The sequence below is a fragment of the Chroicocephalus ridibundus genome, chromosome 6, assembly GCF_963924245.1.
Source record: "Chroicocephalus ridibundus chromosome 6, bChrRid1.1, whole genome shotgun sequence".
Classification (NCBI taxonomy): Eukaryota; Metazoa; Chordata; class Aves; order Charadriiformes; family Laridae; genus Chroicocephalus; species Chroicocephalus ridibundus.
In genome coordinates, this window is record NC_086289.1 from 16,617,969 (window position 1) to 16,633,916 (window position 15,948).

At 55.1% G+C, this 15,948-nt stretch overlaps 1 protein-coding gene across 2 annotated transcripts; it reads right to left on the reverse strand.

Moving 5' to 3' along the window:
• Positions 1 to 684: 684 nt before the first annotated feature.
• CPN1 (carboxypeptidase N subunit 1) lies at positions 685 to 12,888 on the reverse strand. Of its 2 annotated transcripts, XM_063339853.1 has the most exons (9): positions 12,427 to 12,888; positions 9,427 to 9,623; positions 8,293 to 8,448; positions 7,626 to 7,808; positions 5,986 to 6,097; positions 5,126 to 5,265; positions 4,709 to 4,808; positions 2,858 to 2,976; positions 685 to 971 (listed from the first exon to the last, which is right to left on the reverse strand). In XM_063339853.1, exons 1-9 carry the CDS (start codon positions 12,647 to 12,649, stop codon positions 840 to 842), a joined length of 1,362 nt encoding a protein of 453 aa, XP_063195923.1. In that variant the 5' UTR covers positions 12,650 to 12,888; the 3' UTR covers positions 685 to 839. The 2 variants fall into 2 exon arrangements, with proteins under 2 accessions (XP_063195923.1, XP_063195924.1); XM_063339854.1 differs by lacking the exon at positions 4,709 to 4,808 and having other exon boundaries at positions 831 to 971.
• Positions 12,889 to 15,948: the final 3,060 nt, after the last annotated feature.

Below are 15,948 nucleotides of genomic sequence, written 5' to 3' on the forward strand. Positions count from 1 at the left end.
CACCTGTCTTACACTCCTACGCATCACCGGCTGTCAGACCTCACGTAGTTGCTCCTGTGCTCAGACTAATAGTTTGTGTTGGCTAGAGCAGACCCTTCAGCGAGCCATCTGGTTTGGATCTGAAGACATAAGGAGACAGGATAATCCTTTGCTTTTGCCAGCTTGTATCGCTTCAGCCTGTCTGACTACAAATAATCCAAACCAGCTACCAGAAAACCCCAGCTGCACATCAAGATAAATGTGACATCACTAGCCGGATGATGACCTTGGACCACCACCTCCCAGTGCTGCATTCCTGTGTGTGGCACTGCCGACCAGCAAGGGCTGTGCTACGTGTGGGACAAACTGCATTCAGAGCTGGTCGCATCACTGACTGCTTTAAAACTGACCTCCCCCTAACTTCGGGTTGGTCAGCAACCATCCTTACCTGAGGGAGAAGCATGGCACTCGCACTCAGAGGACTAGTGCCAGGATTCACGTGCCCAGCTTGTGAGTGCAGCCATCTAAGACCAGGGCCTGGATTCATTCTCCCTGTTATGCACCCACCAGTGTCTGGGCATCTCATGCGGGCTGTAGGAACTGAGTCCAGGACTAAAGGGAGCAGAGCTCTCCTGGATAGGAGGAATGCAGGAGAAGCCCTCAGCCTGGGGAACTGCAGCTCAGGCACATGGTGTTGTGAATGACTTCACGATTTGGTCAGGGATTAAATACTTCCTCGTTTAATAACCTAATACTTTGGGCTAGTTTCATGCTGGACTGTTGGAAAGTTCACTGGCTGGAGTCATCAGCCAGGCCTCGTACAAACGGCTTCCCCCAGCTCTCAGCCAAGTCAGCTGTCCTCATCTTTGGGTCCCCCGGCGGGTGGCTCTTGGCACTACCTTCTTCGGAAGGGCTTTGTTGTTCGCACGTGTGCCTGAGGCTTTACGCTCCAGGGGCTTCCTCACCACATCTTGTTTGAGCTGGAAATGCACCTGAAGAACAAAAATAACCATGTAACACCATATGCGTGCTCTGCTGGCTCAGGGGTCTGCAGCACCTGCCTCTGCCACCAGCCTTCGAAGCTGACTCTTGGGCCAAGACAAGCAATAAGCGGCCTCAGCCAGTGTTACGAGACAATGGGAACTCAGTGCTTAAACCAACTGGAAACTTTTTTTTTTTTTTCCCCTGTGGAAAATGTTGTACTGACAATCAGCTACATATCTTACGCAGAGAGTTGCTCCTATGGCGATGCGATGTCCTAGGATGGTTTGGAAGATGAGCTGTGAAAGGCAGGGGACTGAGCTGTGCTCTTTCTTCATCTTTTCTTAGCAGAGAATAGAGAAATAGCATTGCTTTGCATCTCTGTTAATACTTAATACACAGAATACTTCAGGACAGACAGTCCTTTTTCAATTGCATCTCATTAGCTGAATCCTGCTTAATCAGTCTTTCAGCAACTAGTGCTTCTAGCAGATGCAGGCAAAAGAATTCCAAGGAAGAAACCTTCATCAACTACAGCCATGCAAGCAGTTATGAGAGGGAGAAGAGGACAAGGAGCACGTAGGACACAGCATCAGATAAACGGGGAATGGGGAGGCCATACAGAAAGGTGAAACTGGAACGGGGCTGTGTGGGCTTCCCGGGGGAGGGATGGGGTGAACGGTGGGTAGGGGAGGTGCCGCAGCGGCGGAGGGAAATGGGGACAGGAGGGCTGCTGTGAGGGGAGATCTGCAAAAATCAGACCATCCGGGAACAAATCGGTCTTCTACACTAGCACGGTAAAAGGAAAAATCTATTTTAGAAGGAAAGCCAAAGAGCTGGGTGCTTAACCTAGCAAAACAAAGGCTGGGACTGGGCTTGACAACTCTCTATAAATACATCAGTGAATAAATACCAGAGAAGAAGAGGGGCTATTTAAAGCACAGCATTGGCAAAAGAACAAATAGGGATAAACTGACCATAAATAAATTTAGGACGAAAATTAGAAGGTTTCTAATCCTGAGAAAAGGGCAGCTCTGGAAGAACTTCAGAGGCTGGCTAGGGTGGGATGAAGGGACGGAGGGTGGGAGAGCCACCGCAGTGTATTTACAGCAGAGCCTGACCAGCGTACACGCAGTGAGGCAAACGATGTGCCAGGATGCTGCAGCTGGGGGGGCTCTTACCAGTCCTCAGAGGAGGCTGCATCTGCAGTACCACTGTGTTCACAAGGCAACAGCAGGGACAGAGATCACCACCTGCTGTTTTTACAACCAATTTCTAGTTGTCCAGCCTGCCCGCGGAAGGGCACTGTAGGGGCCACAGTGCTGTCAAGACCACCTGGTTTTGCTTCATCTCCCAAAGGTGCTTGGCTCTTCTTTGTTGGCACCCAGTCCCCATCTGTCTTGGGTGCTCTCGGCAGAAAGAAGGGCAGACCTCAGCCTCTTGCTGTGAGTTTCACAAGGTGTTTGGTTCCAGGCAGGGTGGAGATGACAGCAGAGCACTGAAACCCACAGAGCCAGGGGGAAAAGGGAGCCCCAGGGAACAGACGCTGCTTCCACATTATCACATCCTGGAGAGTGGGGAGGATGGAGGGAGAGCTAAAGAGCAGCAGCCCCAGACAGCCAGGGGCTCTCCCCACGGCCAAGAGGCAGAGGGACACAGGAGCTGGCACAGCAGCCCAGTAAGGAATCGATACGTACATGGCATTGCCTTCACCCTGTTCCTCTCTGTGAGCTGCAGGGAGCCCTGTGTCTCCCAAAGCAGACAGCCTGTAGCCACTGGCAACACTCTACATCCCATCTTCTTTCTCTACTGCTCACTAGACATCCCCCACTGCATTTCTTTCTCCCTGGGGTGAAGACATTTGGAGACACCCTTGTGGCTATGCAGCCTGACTCACCAATGAAGGTGCAGCTGGGCCCACTGTTGTTGTCACTGTCTGGGGCTGGTACCCCTCTGCAGAGGCTGTGACAGTGTAAGTGCCAGGCAGCAGCAGCCGGAAATAATCCCCCATATCACCTGGAACACATGATGGGAAGAGAAAGCACTCAGGTTGCACAGAGAGCAGAGCAAAAGCTATTCCAGGAGCTCTTGCTGAGCACACTTCCTCAAGGATGCATAGCCTTCAAAACCCAGGCAATTTTTGACCTTGCTTCTAAAACTGCTGGCTACTGTGAGGCTGGATTCACATATATACAATTTTGCCACATTTGGGTTATCAGCAGGGTTTTAATTGCTCGTCAGCTCAGCTGCTCCTCCACCTGATTCTCCCTGGATAAGGAAGCCCCAGGAGCACTTTGATGCTGTACTGGTGTGGTCAGGGGATGGCCAACAGAGAGGCAGCAGCACATTATGGATTACTTAGACAATTTGATTATATTCCCATCTATGGAACTGGATGGGTATTGCGAATTTGAGTAATCATTACAGGCAGCCTGTGTCACTTTGGCTTCAGTGGGGCTAATTGGTATGAGTGAGACACACGTGAGTCAGGGGCTTCCAAGGGAAAACAGAGAGGTTGGCTGGCAGGTCAAAGGGGATAATTTTCTCTCTCTGTTCAGTCCCAGGGAGGCTGCACTTGGATACTGTGCCCAGTTTTGGTGCCCCCAGGTCAAGAGGGATGTCAGAGAACCAGAGCCCCTGACCCACAGGGAGAGCTCAGCTCCCACAGTGAGAGCTGGGGCAGCCGGGAGAGCTCAGCCGGGCTGGGAGAAGGCGGAGGGGGGTCTGCTCACAGCCAGCAGCTACTTCAAGGGCAGCTACAATGGTGATGGAGCCAAACTCCTCTGAGCAGCGCCAGGCAATACAACGAGGGGCAGCAGCCAGAGCTGGCAGCTTGGGAGCTTCAGGGTGGATCAGGGAGGACAGCTTCACTGGGAAGGTGGTGCAGCCCTGGCACAGCACAGCAGAGAGGCTCTGAAATCTCCATCCTTGGGCGTCAGAGAGAATTGGCTGGAGGGAGCGGCAGCTGATCAGAGCCAATGTTGGGGACAATCCTGCTCCCAGCAGGAGGTTGGACAGGAGATCCCAGAGGGCTCTTCCAGTCAGCAGCTCCGTGACTCTGTGATCTCTTGCACACTCCCCTTTCCTATGCAGGTTGCCATAACAAGTGCCAAACGTTAAGAGTGTCACTGAGTCACAGACCTAGAGCCAAAAGGAATTTTGATGATTTCATAGTCCAGCCTCTGGAGAGGTGGAATATCAGCTATTTTCTGCAGCCAGTCTGTAATGGCTGGTCCAGTTGGAGAAGGGTGTTTATGAAAGGGAGGTTAAAATCGGCCAGCAAAGGAGAAACCACCACAACTTGGATAAACTGCAGTGGCACTTCATGCTCAGTCTAAATTTGTCTGGCTTGAACTTTCAGCCTTTCATCTTGTTCTGCCATCGTGTCCTTTGCTATCAACTTTTTCAGCTCTGTGTAGATACTTGAGTAGATTATTCCCTCAATCTTCTCTTCGTTTCTATGCAAATGCATTTTCTCCTTTCTCTCAGCTAAAATTGGAGCTGACTTCCTGAAGTCCTTCACGATAAGGTTTGCATTCCAGTTCTCACCTCTTTCTTTCCTAAGCTTTCTGAAGCCCTCCCTGGTCCAGCATGCACAGGCACATTTCTCACAGCTCGTGTTTTTTGGAAGCAAACCATGCTGGCCGCACATATTATAGCCTCGCCTGCTGACCTCCTCCCACACCCCCGCCAGCCTCTGAGAGGCTGTATCCAAAAGGGACAGCACGCAAGGGGACCAGCAACCCACCCGAGGTGACGTCATGGCTGATTCCCTGGACAGAAATCACGGCTCCTGCAATGCCGTTGTTGTTCTCGTCTGACACCATCCCTTTGATGCCCTGGTGAACCTGCCAGGAGGGAGACAGACTGCTGGATCAACGGCCCTCCTTTGGCTCAAGAGGGTATTGCTGAGCACTGGAGGAGGGTGGAGCTCTGGGAACAACCCCACCTTTCCCAAACCCTTGGATCTCCTGGTTGTCCCCAGCAGAGCCAGTCTAGGACACAACAGCCTTCCCAAAGCTTACCAACTAGAGCACCCAGCAAGCTCCATGACCGCCTCCTTTCCACCCTCGTGCTCCCAGGTCCTCTTGGTCCCCTACCATCAGGGCTGGGGCCCATGGGGGCCTGCAGGAGAAGGGTGTAGGTCTTAGGACTGCCCCCTTACCTCTTCAATGAAAGCAACAAGGGCCTCCCGGTTGGCCATCCACTGCCGCTCCAGGTCCTCCTCAGGGGGGAACTTATTGCAGCTCAGCTCCAGGGTGATTTCAAAGCAATTGGTGTAGAGGTAATTGAAGTCCTGCATGCCTGGAGGAGAAGAAGAGCCCATGGCCAGGGGAATGTGAGGCCCCCTTCCCTCCCCACTCCTGTGTCCCAGGCATCCTGGCCCGTGCTGATCTTCTACCACAGCCATCTTGCTCTCCCTCCTTGCTCCGCAGGTGCAGCCTCCTCCCTCCATGACAGTGTGACTAGAGCCTTCTCCCCCCATGCAATCCCCTCCCCTCGTGGCTGCCCAACTCAGCCGGATCATTCACCACTCTGCCTTCAGAAGCTCAGGAAGGCTTGGTACCGCAGGGGCTGTATTATATGCCTTCCCAGTTGCTCTCCAGTCTTTTTTCTAGCCTAATTTGCTGATTTTCTGATTCTTCATTGTGCCTTTTTAAATCAGATCTTTCAGGAGACAGCAGCTATGAGAAATGTCTTCCCTTTGGTCAAAGTTTTTGGTCTTGATGGAGTTATGCCATAGCATTTTTAAATTCACTAACAGATTAATGCTTTCTTCACCCAGCAGCACACAGCAGGACTCGGCAGACCTCGGCTAACTTCTGTGGCTCTTTCTCAAGCCACTTCCAGTCTTCCCAAGCCATTTCCCAGTCTGAGATGCAGACACCAGAATGGTGTCTAGTAATAGCGCTATTGCCATGGCCCTTCCCCAGCCCATCCTGTCCTGAGGTTTCTCCTCTATCCCTTTACCTCTCTTCAGCTCAACCCCTTGCTGCGGGTGGTGCTCACCTCCCCAGCCCTTACCTTTGCTGAGCGAGTACCAGGATGCCCCATTCGTGATGCCATCGGCGAAGTAGTCCCCACAGTTCCAGCCACGGTGCATCCAGCCGTGGGCGTACGAGTAGGTCTTGGCCAGCTAGAGAGAGAGAGAGGGCAGCCATCGGCCACCGCTCCAGCGTGGGGACCCTGCCCGGCTCTGGGCAAAACATCCCCCTCTTCCACAGGCTTTGCTGGGGAGCGTGGGAGGGAAGTCAGACAGGAGACAGCTCCTGCATTTTACTGCCGTGAAATACAACACGAAGTGGCCAGGACCTCTACGAAATGTAGGCAGATGAAGGCGGAGGAGGAAGAGCAGAAATCTGGCAAGCCGTGGGCTTGCTGATGGCACAGGCGGCTCCTTCCCTGCTCCTGCTGAGACGAGGGGGAGCGGGGGCCAGCGGGCCCACGCAGGGGCACTCAGCCCCATCGGTGCCGGTCCCCACACAGCAAATGCCACTAACAAGGGGAGCGGATACGCAAGGAAAAGGAACCAGTATCAGTCCTGATGCAAATACCACATATATCAGGGAAATTTGTGTTAGGAAAGAGTTTGGGTAACTTCTGCTTCTGGCAACCAATTGTTTATTGCCCTTATTAAGATTATAGCTTATTTTTAGATACGAAGACAAGGCAGAAATTGGGACGCTGCATCCAAAGCCTGTCCTTTGCGTAAGACACGGTTTAAGAGAGACCATTGTTTGCGTTTTCTAATGCAAACTCTATACTCTTGTATTATGGTTCAGATGCTGGTGTAATAAGTCCTTCTGTCAGGAGGAAAACAGTTACTTCACTACATTTCTGACTTCTGAGGCTATGTGGGTATCGTTAGCCTACGCCCCAGACTGCAGCCTCTCTGCATCTGGGTCCGAGCGCAGCCCTGATCCCAGCAGGTCCTGGCAAGCCCCTGCACGGCCTCTGCTTCCAGAGGAGGCTGAACTCCAGCTCAGACTTATTTTTCTCATTAACTGTTCTAACGCAGACTTGCTTTTTCTTGTGCCGGCTATTTCCTGATGGAAGCAGTGACTGAAGGCACTGTTTTCTGGGGCATTTTAACAATGGAGAAAAACCACAGGCTTCAGCTGGTGCTAGCAGGATCAGCAGCACATACGGATATATTCCTTGATGTCTGACTATGCTCCTGGTGCTCTTTTCATTGTATTCCTTATTCTTTGCCATCTGCAAGCCCCTGATGGGCACTCACCTCCCTTATCCTGCTCTCAGCAGACCCCCAGCCAGACCCTGCCACCTCTCTAGGAAAAAACCCCATACACATGCCACAATGGTGCAGCAAAGCTGGGGTCAGGTTCCAGCTCTGGAAGAGCAGGGTGGTACTGAAGACACTGGTGACACTGGGGTTATGGGGTTAAGTAGCTGGGGTACTGGGGCTCCCAAGGGTTAAGACTGGCCTGTCCGTGTGGTGGGACTGGCTCACGATGGGACTGCCCTGACGTGGCTCACGAGCCGGTGGTTGGCAGGAACACCGTAGTCTGCTAATGGTTATTTCCAACACGTTTCTTGGCTCGGCTCCTGCACGAGGCAGTGACCCAGGGACTCCCGGCCAGCTCTCGCACGCTGCACCTTGCCAGGGCTGCGGGAATGTCCTCGCCCGCTGAAGCTGTGCTCACCTTCTGAAACAACTTGTCGTCAGGGGTAGGTGTGTTAACCGTGCGCCGGTGGCTTCGGAACCGCTGATCCTGGGACTTGTCATAGGGGTAATTTGCCACCACCGCTCCACCGTGCAGGTTGGCCGAGAGCACAAAGTTGTAGCTGCTGATCCACTGGATCACAGCCAACGTCTCCGGTTCCACCTGTGAGGAGAAGAGGGATGGGGACAGAGAGAAGAGCTCAGGCACCTCTGGGCTGGCTGCTGCTCCACGCCAGGCTGTGGTGTGATCATTCAGGTCAGACCCTGCCCCGTAATGCCCCTGCTTCAGCCCTTGCAGCTTCCTCCATTGTCCACCACCCACCCCAGTGCGCAGAGCTGGCTCCTCCAGCACATACTCTGCCACAGCTCTCCCAGCACAGCCCCAAAACCCGGGGCACAGGCGTCAGCTAGCATGTGCTACCTCTTCTGCCCTGGCATTGCAGCCTCCTCCCCAAGCCAGCTGTGATGCCGACCTCTCCTGGCGGAGGTGCAAGTTGTGATAGAGGGCAGGGTGACATCGTTTCTCTGCACGCAGGAAGCACAGGGAAGGAGACAAGCACCATGCAAGCCAAAGGACAGTACATTTGCTTGAGTGCTGGGCCACGCTAAGAGGATGATGCAGCCCTCGCAGCACCCCAGACCGGTACCTGGCTTTTCCAGTTGTCGGGCAGTGGGATGTGGTGATTTGGCCCGCTGATTTCCCCGCTGTAGTACATGAACGTGTTGAGGTCAGGGAAGTTGCGGTTCAAGTCCACTCCGTTGGCGTTGTTCCTCCCCGTCAAGTACCCGTTGCTGTCTGGGCCCTGCAGGGCAAAGGTGCATCATGGGGGTGAGTACAGGGTGGGTGCAGGCAGGCTGGGTGTCAGGGCAGCAGCGACCGGCCGTTGCAACACGTGTGTTATTGCTGGCAGGAGAATAAACTGTATTGGTACTGACAGGGAAAGTCAATAACAATATCTTCATTTTCCAGGGTCACAGAGAAAGGCACAAGCCAAATAAACAATTTGCCTCAACTGAATGAGCTATGAATAAAATATCATGAACAATATCCTTCCAGTACCTGAAGGGAGCCTACAAGAAAGCTGGGGAGGGGCTGTTTGCAAGGACATGTAGCAATAGGACGAGGGGTGATGGTTTTAAACTAGAGCAGGGTAGGTTTAGATTAGCCATTAGGATGAAGTTCTTTACAATGAGGTGGTGAGACACTGGAACAGGTTGCCCAGAGAGGTAGTGGTGGCCCCATCCCTGGAGACATTCAAGGCCAGGCTTGATGAGGCTCTGAGCAATCTGATCTAGTTGAAGATGTCCCTGCTTACTGCAGGGGGGTTGGACTAGATGACCTTTAAAGGTCCCTTCCAACCCAACACATTCTATGATTCGATGATCTCCCTGAGGTCTAGGGGTACAAAGGAATGGGTGAGGTTTTGGGGGAGGACTAGAGGGCTTCCCCCTGCCCCATCCCTCTTGTCCCTGTCTGCTCATGGCAGTGGTGTGTTCAGCTGTCTCTTCCACAGCCTGGGGCAGGGGGTTTGCAGTGACCCTCCTGTGACAAATAACTTCTGAGGAGGGCAAGACATGTGTAGAAAGCCTTCTCCATCACCTGCCAGGGCCACCTTGGCACAGGAGATGAGGAGCAACGATGCCAGCTGAGGGGGCCGGGTTTGGCAGGGCATGGAGAGGAAGGATGACCCCTCTCCATAGGCGCAGTGAAGGGGATCCCGCAGGGATTTGAAGGGCTTTCTGCCCCTACCCGGCTGGAGGAGGCGATCGCTGCCTGGTACCTGCTTGGCAGCCACTTCGTACCCGTCGGGGTTCATGGAAGGCATGATGTGGATGCGTGTGTCGTGGATGAGGCGGGTGATCCTCTCGTTGCCCCGGCGGTACTCCTCACACAGGAACTCAGAGAGCTGCAGCAGCAGCTCACGGCCCAGCACCTCGTTGCCATGCATGTTCCCGACATACTTGAACTCCGGCTCCACTGGAGAGAGCAGCAGAGAGTGAGACCATCAGCCAGGGCTGGGACAGGGGGGAAGAGCCAATTCCTACTGCAGGGAGCGCAAAGGACCCCCCAATAAATGGTGTGAAATGGCCACTTCCCTTGGAAAATGCAACTCTCAGCAAGGATGGGTGGCTCAGTTATCATATGGGCTCCCCTCCGTTTTGCCACAGCATCCGTAGGAGCAGCTCAGGCTCTCCACCAGGTTGCTGCTTGCCTTCCGAGAGAACAAGAGGATGCATTTCCAGGCGGTTTGGTCTCAGGCTGGGAAGAGGCAGCACAGAGGGACCAGGGAGCACCAGCAGGATTGCTGCCCCCCCAAGCCTTGGGATGGCGGGGCCTCCCAGCTCTGCGGTGGGTGGCAGTGGAGAGGACAGGTCCTTTCTCCCACCTCCGCCCTTCACAGTTTGCTCTCAGTGCCTCTCACCAGTGTGGCACATTCCTGGCTCTGCATGCTTTAAGGAGTTTTTCACTGCTCTGCAGGATAAAATCAATCCCTGGCTTGGGGTGAGCCGTGCTCTTTCACTGGAAGGGTACAGTCGCCTCTGGCTGCTGCCTTCAGCCCTGACTCCCGTGCTGATGGGAGGCATGAGCAGTTTTTCCTTTCTCTCCCCTTCATCTGCCTCCAAGGAAAAGGTTTAGGGGCTTCCTCACCCTCAAGGGACAGAGACAAGAGCCTAGAGAAACCCTCAGTGGCTGAGTTGAATACGGATCAAATTGTCCCTTGGGCATCTTCGCTATGAGCAAAAACATCTCTTGCCACTGACTTTTCTAAAATGAGGTCTCAAGATACAGATTTAGAGACTGCAGGCAGACAGTGCCTGGAGCAGGACTCACTGCTTTGATGAAGGAGAGGCAGCACACGTGAGGGATGGGTTACACTTTCCCAGACGGGCTTTTAAAGTAGTTACTTCTGGAAAAATAAAAATGTCCCATTGCAGGCTGGAGTCAGCACGGGTAGGATAAGAGATACATGGGGAATTGGGTTAAAAAGGGAGGCCGGCTTTCACATGAAGAGGTCAGGGAAAAACAGGGTGTCATGAAAAACGCCGTCGGCTCGCTAGAGCTTGAGAGTCCCATTGCACCGTGAGGTTTCCAGCCACCAGCAGTGGGCAGACTCACAGTGCCAGCGTGTGGCCCCACTGCCACAGGACACCAGAGGTGGGCAATGTGTATTGACCTGGTTAGATTTCAGGAGACATGAGAACTGATTTAATTAGTTTATAAAAACTATAAAAATGTCCTGGGGATATGTGCAGCCATTATTTAACAAAATAAGGCCTCAGCAGGGATTCTCCTTCTCTGCTTTGTTTGAGTCTGCAGCAGGACTTGTCAGCCTTTTTCAATATGCAGAGCCCTAAACATTATCCACGTGGCCACACAAGCCCTAATTACTGCACGTAAGCCCATTAGCTCTAGGCTTACTTTTTAGAGTTACTTTCTGTGGCCTTCAAGGGAGTCCACAGATTCCCAAAGTCCTCATGCTACGTGCTGGAAGTGCCAGCCTGAGAGTGGCCCATGCTACAAGCAGGGACACAGGTCCCTGCTGCCGCCTCAGGCAGGGGAGATCTCGGTCACCTCCTGTGCCCCTTCCAGCAGCTCTCTTGGGAGTTCTGCAGGTATAAAATCCACTGGTGCATTGCCAGTGCCCTTTGCTCACTCCTTGCTTTGAATCAAGCTGTGGGGGTGCCTCAGCGCCATGCAGGATTCCCTGTACAGGTTTCCCTGTACCAAATGGGGCTGGCACAGAGGAGATCAGGGGTGGGAATCCTGCCTCCCGGCACCCCTGAAGGCGATGCTCTGGGCTGCAGGAGGGGAGCAGTGGGTACAGTGGAGTTTGGGGGGGCTGCTTTTCTGGGGTGGGACGCTGCACGTAGGGGTTCTGCTCACCCCTGCAGTGCTGCCAGCAGTTCTAGGCTGCCTGGACTTGTCAGCCCCTGCGTTTAACAACACCATCGAGCAAGCCAGGATTTGAAAAGGCAAAAAGATCCTGGAAAAAGTAGGCAGAGCCCTGTCCCCATCTGCAGCCCAGCGGCACAAGGCGGGGAAGCAAAGGAGCTCTGCGTGCACACCCCCAGCCCGGAGAGACGGCTGGTCCCCTCAGCCCCCCAGGGACACCTGGCTGCCAGCAACGTCTGGCTCGGCGGCCTCTCCATGCTGCACAGGCAGCAGCTGAGGGGCCACTGCTGCCAAGGCTCCGCAGGGCCACGTGGCAGCAGGTAGAGATCCCTGAGACCCTCCTGTCACAGGGGCTGCACAGCCCACGGGGCCAGCAGGGCTGTGGGAGCCCAGCGCCTGCTCTGCCGAGGTCCCTTGCTTGCTGTCCCCCTTGCTTTGGGGTCTGGAGGTAGAAAGGCTGAACTCTTCCCTCCTGCCCACTATCCAGCAGCAAAGGGTGGAGGGTGGGCTCAGCCTCTCCCTGCCTGCACAGCGCTGTGTTTTGGTCAGGGAGAGGGTGGCAGGGCAGGTGGGGATGGACTCGCCCGGGTTCTCACATCAGCCTGCGCTGAAAAATCAGAGCTCCGTCCAAAGTACGCGCCGGGGCCACGATGCAGCCCATGCAAGCACGGTGCATGCAGGCGGGTTTTGAGTGCGTGTCCCTGGGGCTGGCTGCGGGGTCCCTGCCGGAGCCGGCACTGCCTGACACCCAGGCATCGCTGGGAGTCCTACCTCGAAAGAGAGGTACCCTCACCCACCCCACGCCCCAGGGGTGCTGCGTGGCAGAGAGCCCAGCGACGAAGCCCATCCTCTACGAACTGGTGTCCCCATCCCCCTCCATACTTACGGGGCTCATGGATGCCGGGGTAGTCGCTGAACTCCAGCACGTAGAGGTGTCGGCCCTCGACGCTGCGGCCGATGCTGTAGATGCGGGTGACGTAGGGGCACTGGCTCTGGACGTGGAACAGGGCCTGCACCATCTCCTCGTAGCGATGGTGGAGAAAGCTGAGGGCGGCCGCCACCTCCAGCAGGAGCAGGGCTCCCAGGAGGGACCGCAGCCACCCAGCCATCCTTCCGCGCCGCCGGGCGCCCGCACCGGCTCCCAGCCCCCGGCTCCCTCCCTGCCGGGAGCTTAAAGTGCAAACTCCAACCAGCTCTTTCCAGTTGCCGAGTGCCAGCCCCTTGCACCTGCGGGCGGGGGGCGGCGGGAGCGGGGGGCGCCGGGGCCCCGCGGCGCAGGAATGCTCCCCCCCGCCCGCCCGCCCGCCCGCCGTCGCCGTCGGAGAAGTTTCCCCCCCCTCCCCTTCCCGGCTCCAGCTCACTTATTAACCGGACAGTAAACAGGCCCCCGCAGCCACTGGCTGTCACTGCAGAAGAAGCGCAGGGCTGGAAAACTGGCTGCGGAGGGCGTCGGGGCTGCCAAGCGAGCGGCGGGGCGGGGGAGAGGAGAAGGGGGCGGCGGGCGGGGGGGATGCCCGTCGGCCGAGCCTTTCCGTGGGGCAAGGGCCGAGCGGGGTGGGGATGGAGCCGGGGCGGCCCCGGTTGCCCCCACAGCTACCGCAGCCCTGCCCGGTCCCTGCCCGCCCGAAGCCGGCGGCTGCCGCCGCTCCCCCCCGGGGCCCGGCCGCCAGCTCGGAGCCGCTCCTGCTCTCCTGCCCCATCTCCTGGGGAAACTGAGGGAGACATCGCCTCAGGCTCCGCGGATCCGCCGGCCCCTCCGCCCCGGCCCCTGCCCGCCCGGCGGTCCCGCTGCTCCCGGGATAAAGGGGGAGAGGGACCGCATCGCCCTCCCTACAGCTGCCCGGCTTGGAAGTGGCAGGGGGAAGACAGGGCGACGTTGGGGTCTGATGCTGGAATCGTCTGCTGAGCAGGTACCAGCGAGGAGAGCTCTGCGCAGAGGCCTGGCGTCACCCTGCTGTGCACTGGAACTGGGCGCGGTGATGATCTCCGACGGGCACCGGGCAAAACTGGCATCAGAAGAGAGCTCGGCAGCCAAAAGGCAGATGGAAATGCCCCACTGTCGGTTAATAAACAGAGTTGTAGAGCGTTTCTGGATTTGGGGAAGCTGGTTCCTCTCCACCCCTCTGCCACACACACCCTTGTCCCAGTGGGCAGCAGCCACCTCAGGGTCCCTGTGCTCTGCCCACGGACGGGCGCATTTGTGGGAGGCAGCTTTGCTTCACAGCCCTATCCCGTGGGGCTAAAACTCCAGCAGCTTGGTGGCTCTGATGGAGATCTTTATTAGGACATCCCTGACACAGAGCCCAAATGTCAGTATGAATAGCCAAAAGATTTACCACCATGCCTGGACGTGTCAGGAGAAAGGCTCCCTTTGCTAACGTGAGCGTGCCATACCGCTCTGTCCAGGCCAGCCTGGAAAGGAGCTCCTCCTGCCTGCAATGGGCTTCTCGGGATACTCAGAGCCATGATGAACATCTGCTTTCCCTTCAACCTTGAGGTGGATCCATGCTGCATTGCTCTAACCCCTGTGACGAGGGTTGCGCTAGTTACCTCTTCCCCCAGCAAAGCATCCTCTACCGGTGCTGCCCAGCACCGCTGCTTTCCTACCTCTCCTCCACATCCACTTGAGTTCCGATTGCCTTTCTGCCCCAATTTCCCAGGAAGAGCAGTGGTAAAATGAGGGAGCCCCTGTGTGTAGCCTCTAACGCAAACAGTGCAGGCTGGTGGGCAAAGCACACAGCCTGTCTGCTCCTGGCTCGGCTTACTCAGACCTTCCTACTTCCAGCTTGCTCCAGCCCCACCGTACCAGTCCTTTCTCTCCTTGTCCTTGGGCCTCCTTGGTCTCCTGCCCCATCTGCACGGTGTCCTCCTCTCATTTATGGCCCTTCCAAAAAAAAAAAAAAGGGTTGTAAAAGTCCTGTTTTTGAACAAATATCTTTTGAAGACATGACCAGAAAAAAAAAGGAATATTATACATTTATAAAGATAGCAGTAACCACATTAATACCTTGTCCCAGTTAAGCTACATTCCATCACATCCTCGCTTGTCAGCCAGTGGCAGAGCAACACGCATTCAGGAGTGGGAATGGTGTCACACGTGTCTTCCATGAGGTAACAAGAAGCAGTGCTGGAGGTGTCGGCTTCTCCCAGCATTTGTCGGAAAAGTAGCTGAGATTGTGTCAGGGCATGGCGAGTGTGGGTATGGCAGGGCAGCTCATATCTCTACAGCAAGCCATGTCTGGTGGTATTTTGTGGAGCTGGTGGCTCACGTATAGCAGTGGGAAATGCCTCTCGTCCTTCATATCGCTGCTTACGGGGCTGCTGGGTTCCCGTGGAGCTGCTCTCTCCCCGGCTTTCAGCCACTGAGGCGATGCGAAGGAGGTGGGCAGGTTTCCAGTGCTAGCTGGTGTTACTTGGCAGCCAGAGAGCTCTAGACAGGGCTATAGTAAAATAGCACAAACCCCATGTTTGGTCTGTCTCCCCCCTCCCCTTTCCCTTCCCAGCCTGTTTCCAGTGGCCTGCGACAGCACTGGCAGAGTTGGAGCTGCAGAGCTGCCAAGGGACGCGTAAGGAAAGCACTCACTTTCCTGTGGAGACAAGCAACACTGACGTGAGAAACAACAGGGGAAAAAAAAAAAAAAAAAGAGAAATGCCAGACCGTTAGATCCTAAAAAGGAGCCACGAGCAAAACCTGGGGTGGGCGGAGAACTCATCTCACGCACTGCTAGGTCTGGAGAATTAGTCAGCGTGGTCCGTGGCATAAGGGATGGAGGCAGCCTGTTATCAGGCAGCAGGTTTAAACCAAACAAAAGGAAATAGTTTTGCACACAAGGCACAATGAAATCACCTCATCAAAGCCGAAAGTTAAATGAGTGCAAAAGAGGATAGGGTGAATTCGTAGACAACTGGGGCATCCACAGCTATTAATTATGCAGATCCAGAGCAATCGCTTGATCACAGATTTCCTACTCCCCTGATGGCTGGAAGAGAAGGATCGTGCCCATTCCCTAACCGTCCATCTAAATCCTCACTCACCGCGCAGCTGGAGCCGAGTGCCAATGTGATGCCTTCTTGATCTGACCTAGTGTGGCTTTTATAACATTCTAGGAAAACAGCATGCTAACGAAGCTTTAAGCCAATAAAAAGTTAGGACATGTTAAAAAACACTGATGAAAGCAGAAACAAACAATAGAGGACATAGCTCTTAGAAACAGTGCAGGAAGTAAACAAAGACTTGATTTGGAAAATGCAGCTAATACATCTGGGATGGATCATCCACCACCACCCCCCCCGCCCCCCCAGATGTTCGAAGACGGAGAGACCTTGAGGCAGTGGGAGAAGGAGGGCGAGCAGGAGCGCGCCATGCCACAGCAGCGAGAGCGAGAGGAATGCGAATGCGAGCCCCGTC

Coding starts and splice junctions, on each gene's coding strand:
- CPN1 (XM_063339853.1), bottom strand. CDS start 12,649: ATGGCTGGGTGGCTGCGGTCCCTCCTGGGAGCCCTGCTCCTGCTGGAG. Junction 7,809..8,292: donor CCGACAACTGGAAAAGCCAG/GTACCGGTCTGG, acceptor TTCTCCTCACAG/GTGGAACCGGAGACGTTGGC. Junction 6,098..7,625: donor ACGACAAGTTGTTTCAGAAG/GTGAGCACAGCT, acceptor CTCTCTCTCTAG/CTGGCCAAGACCTACTCGTA.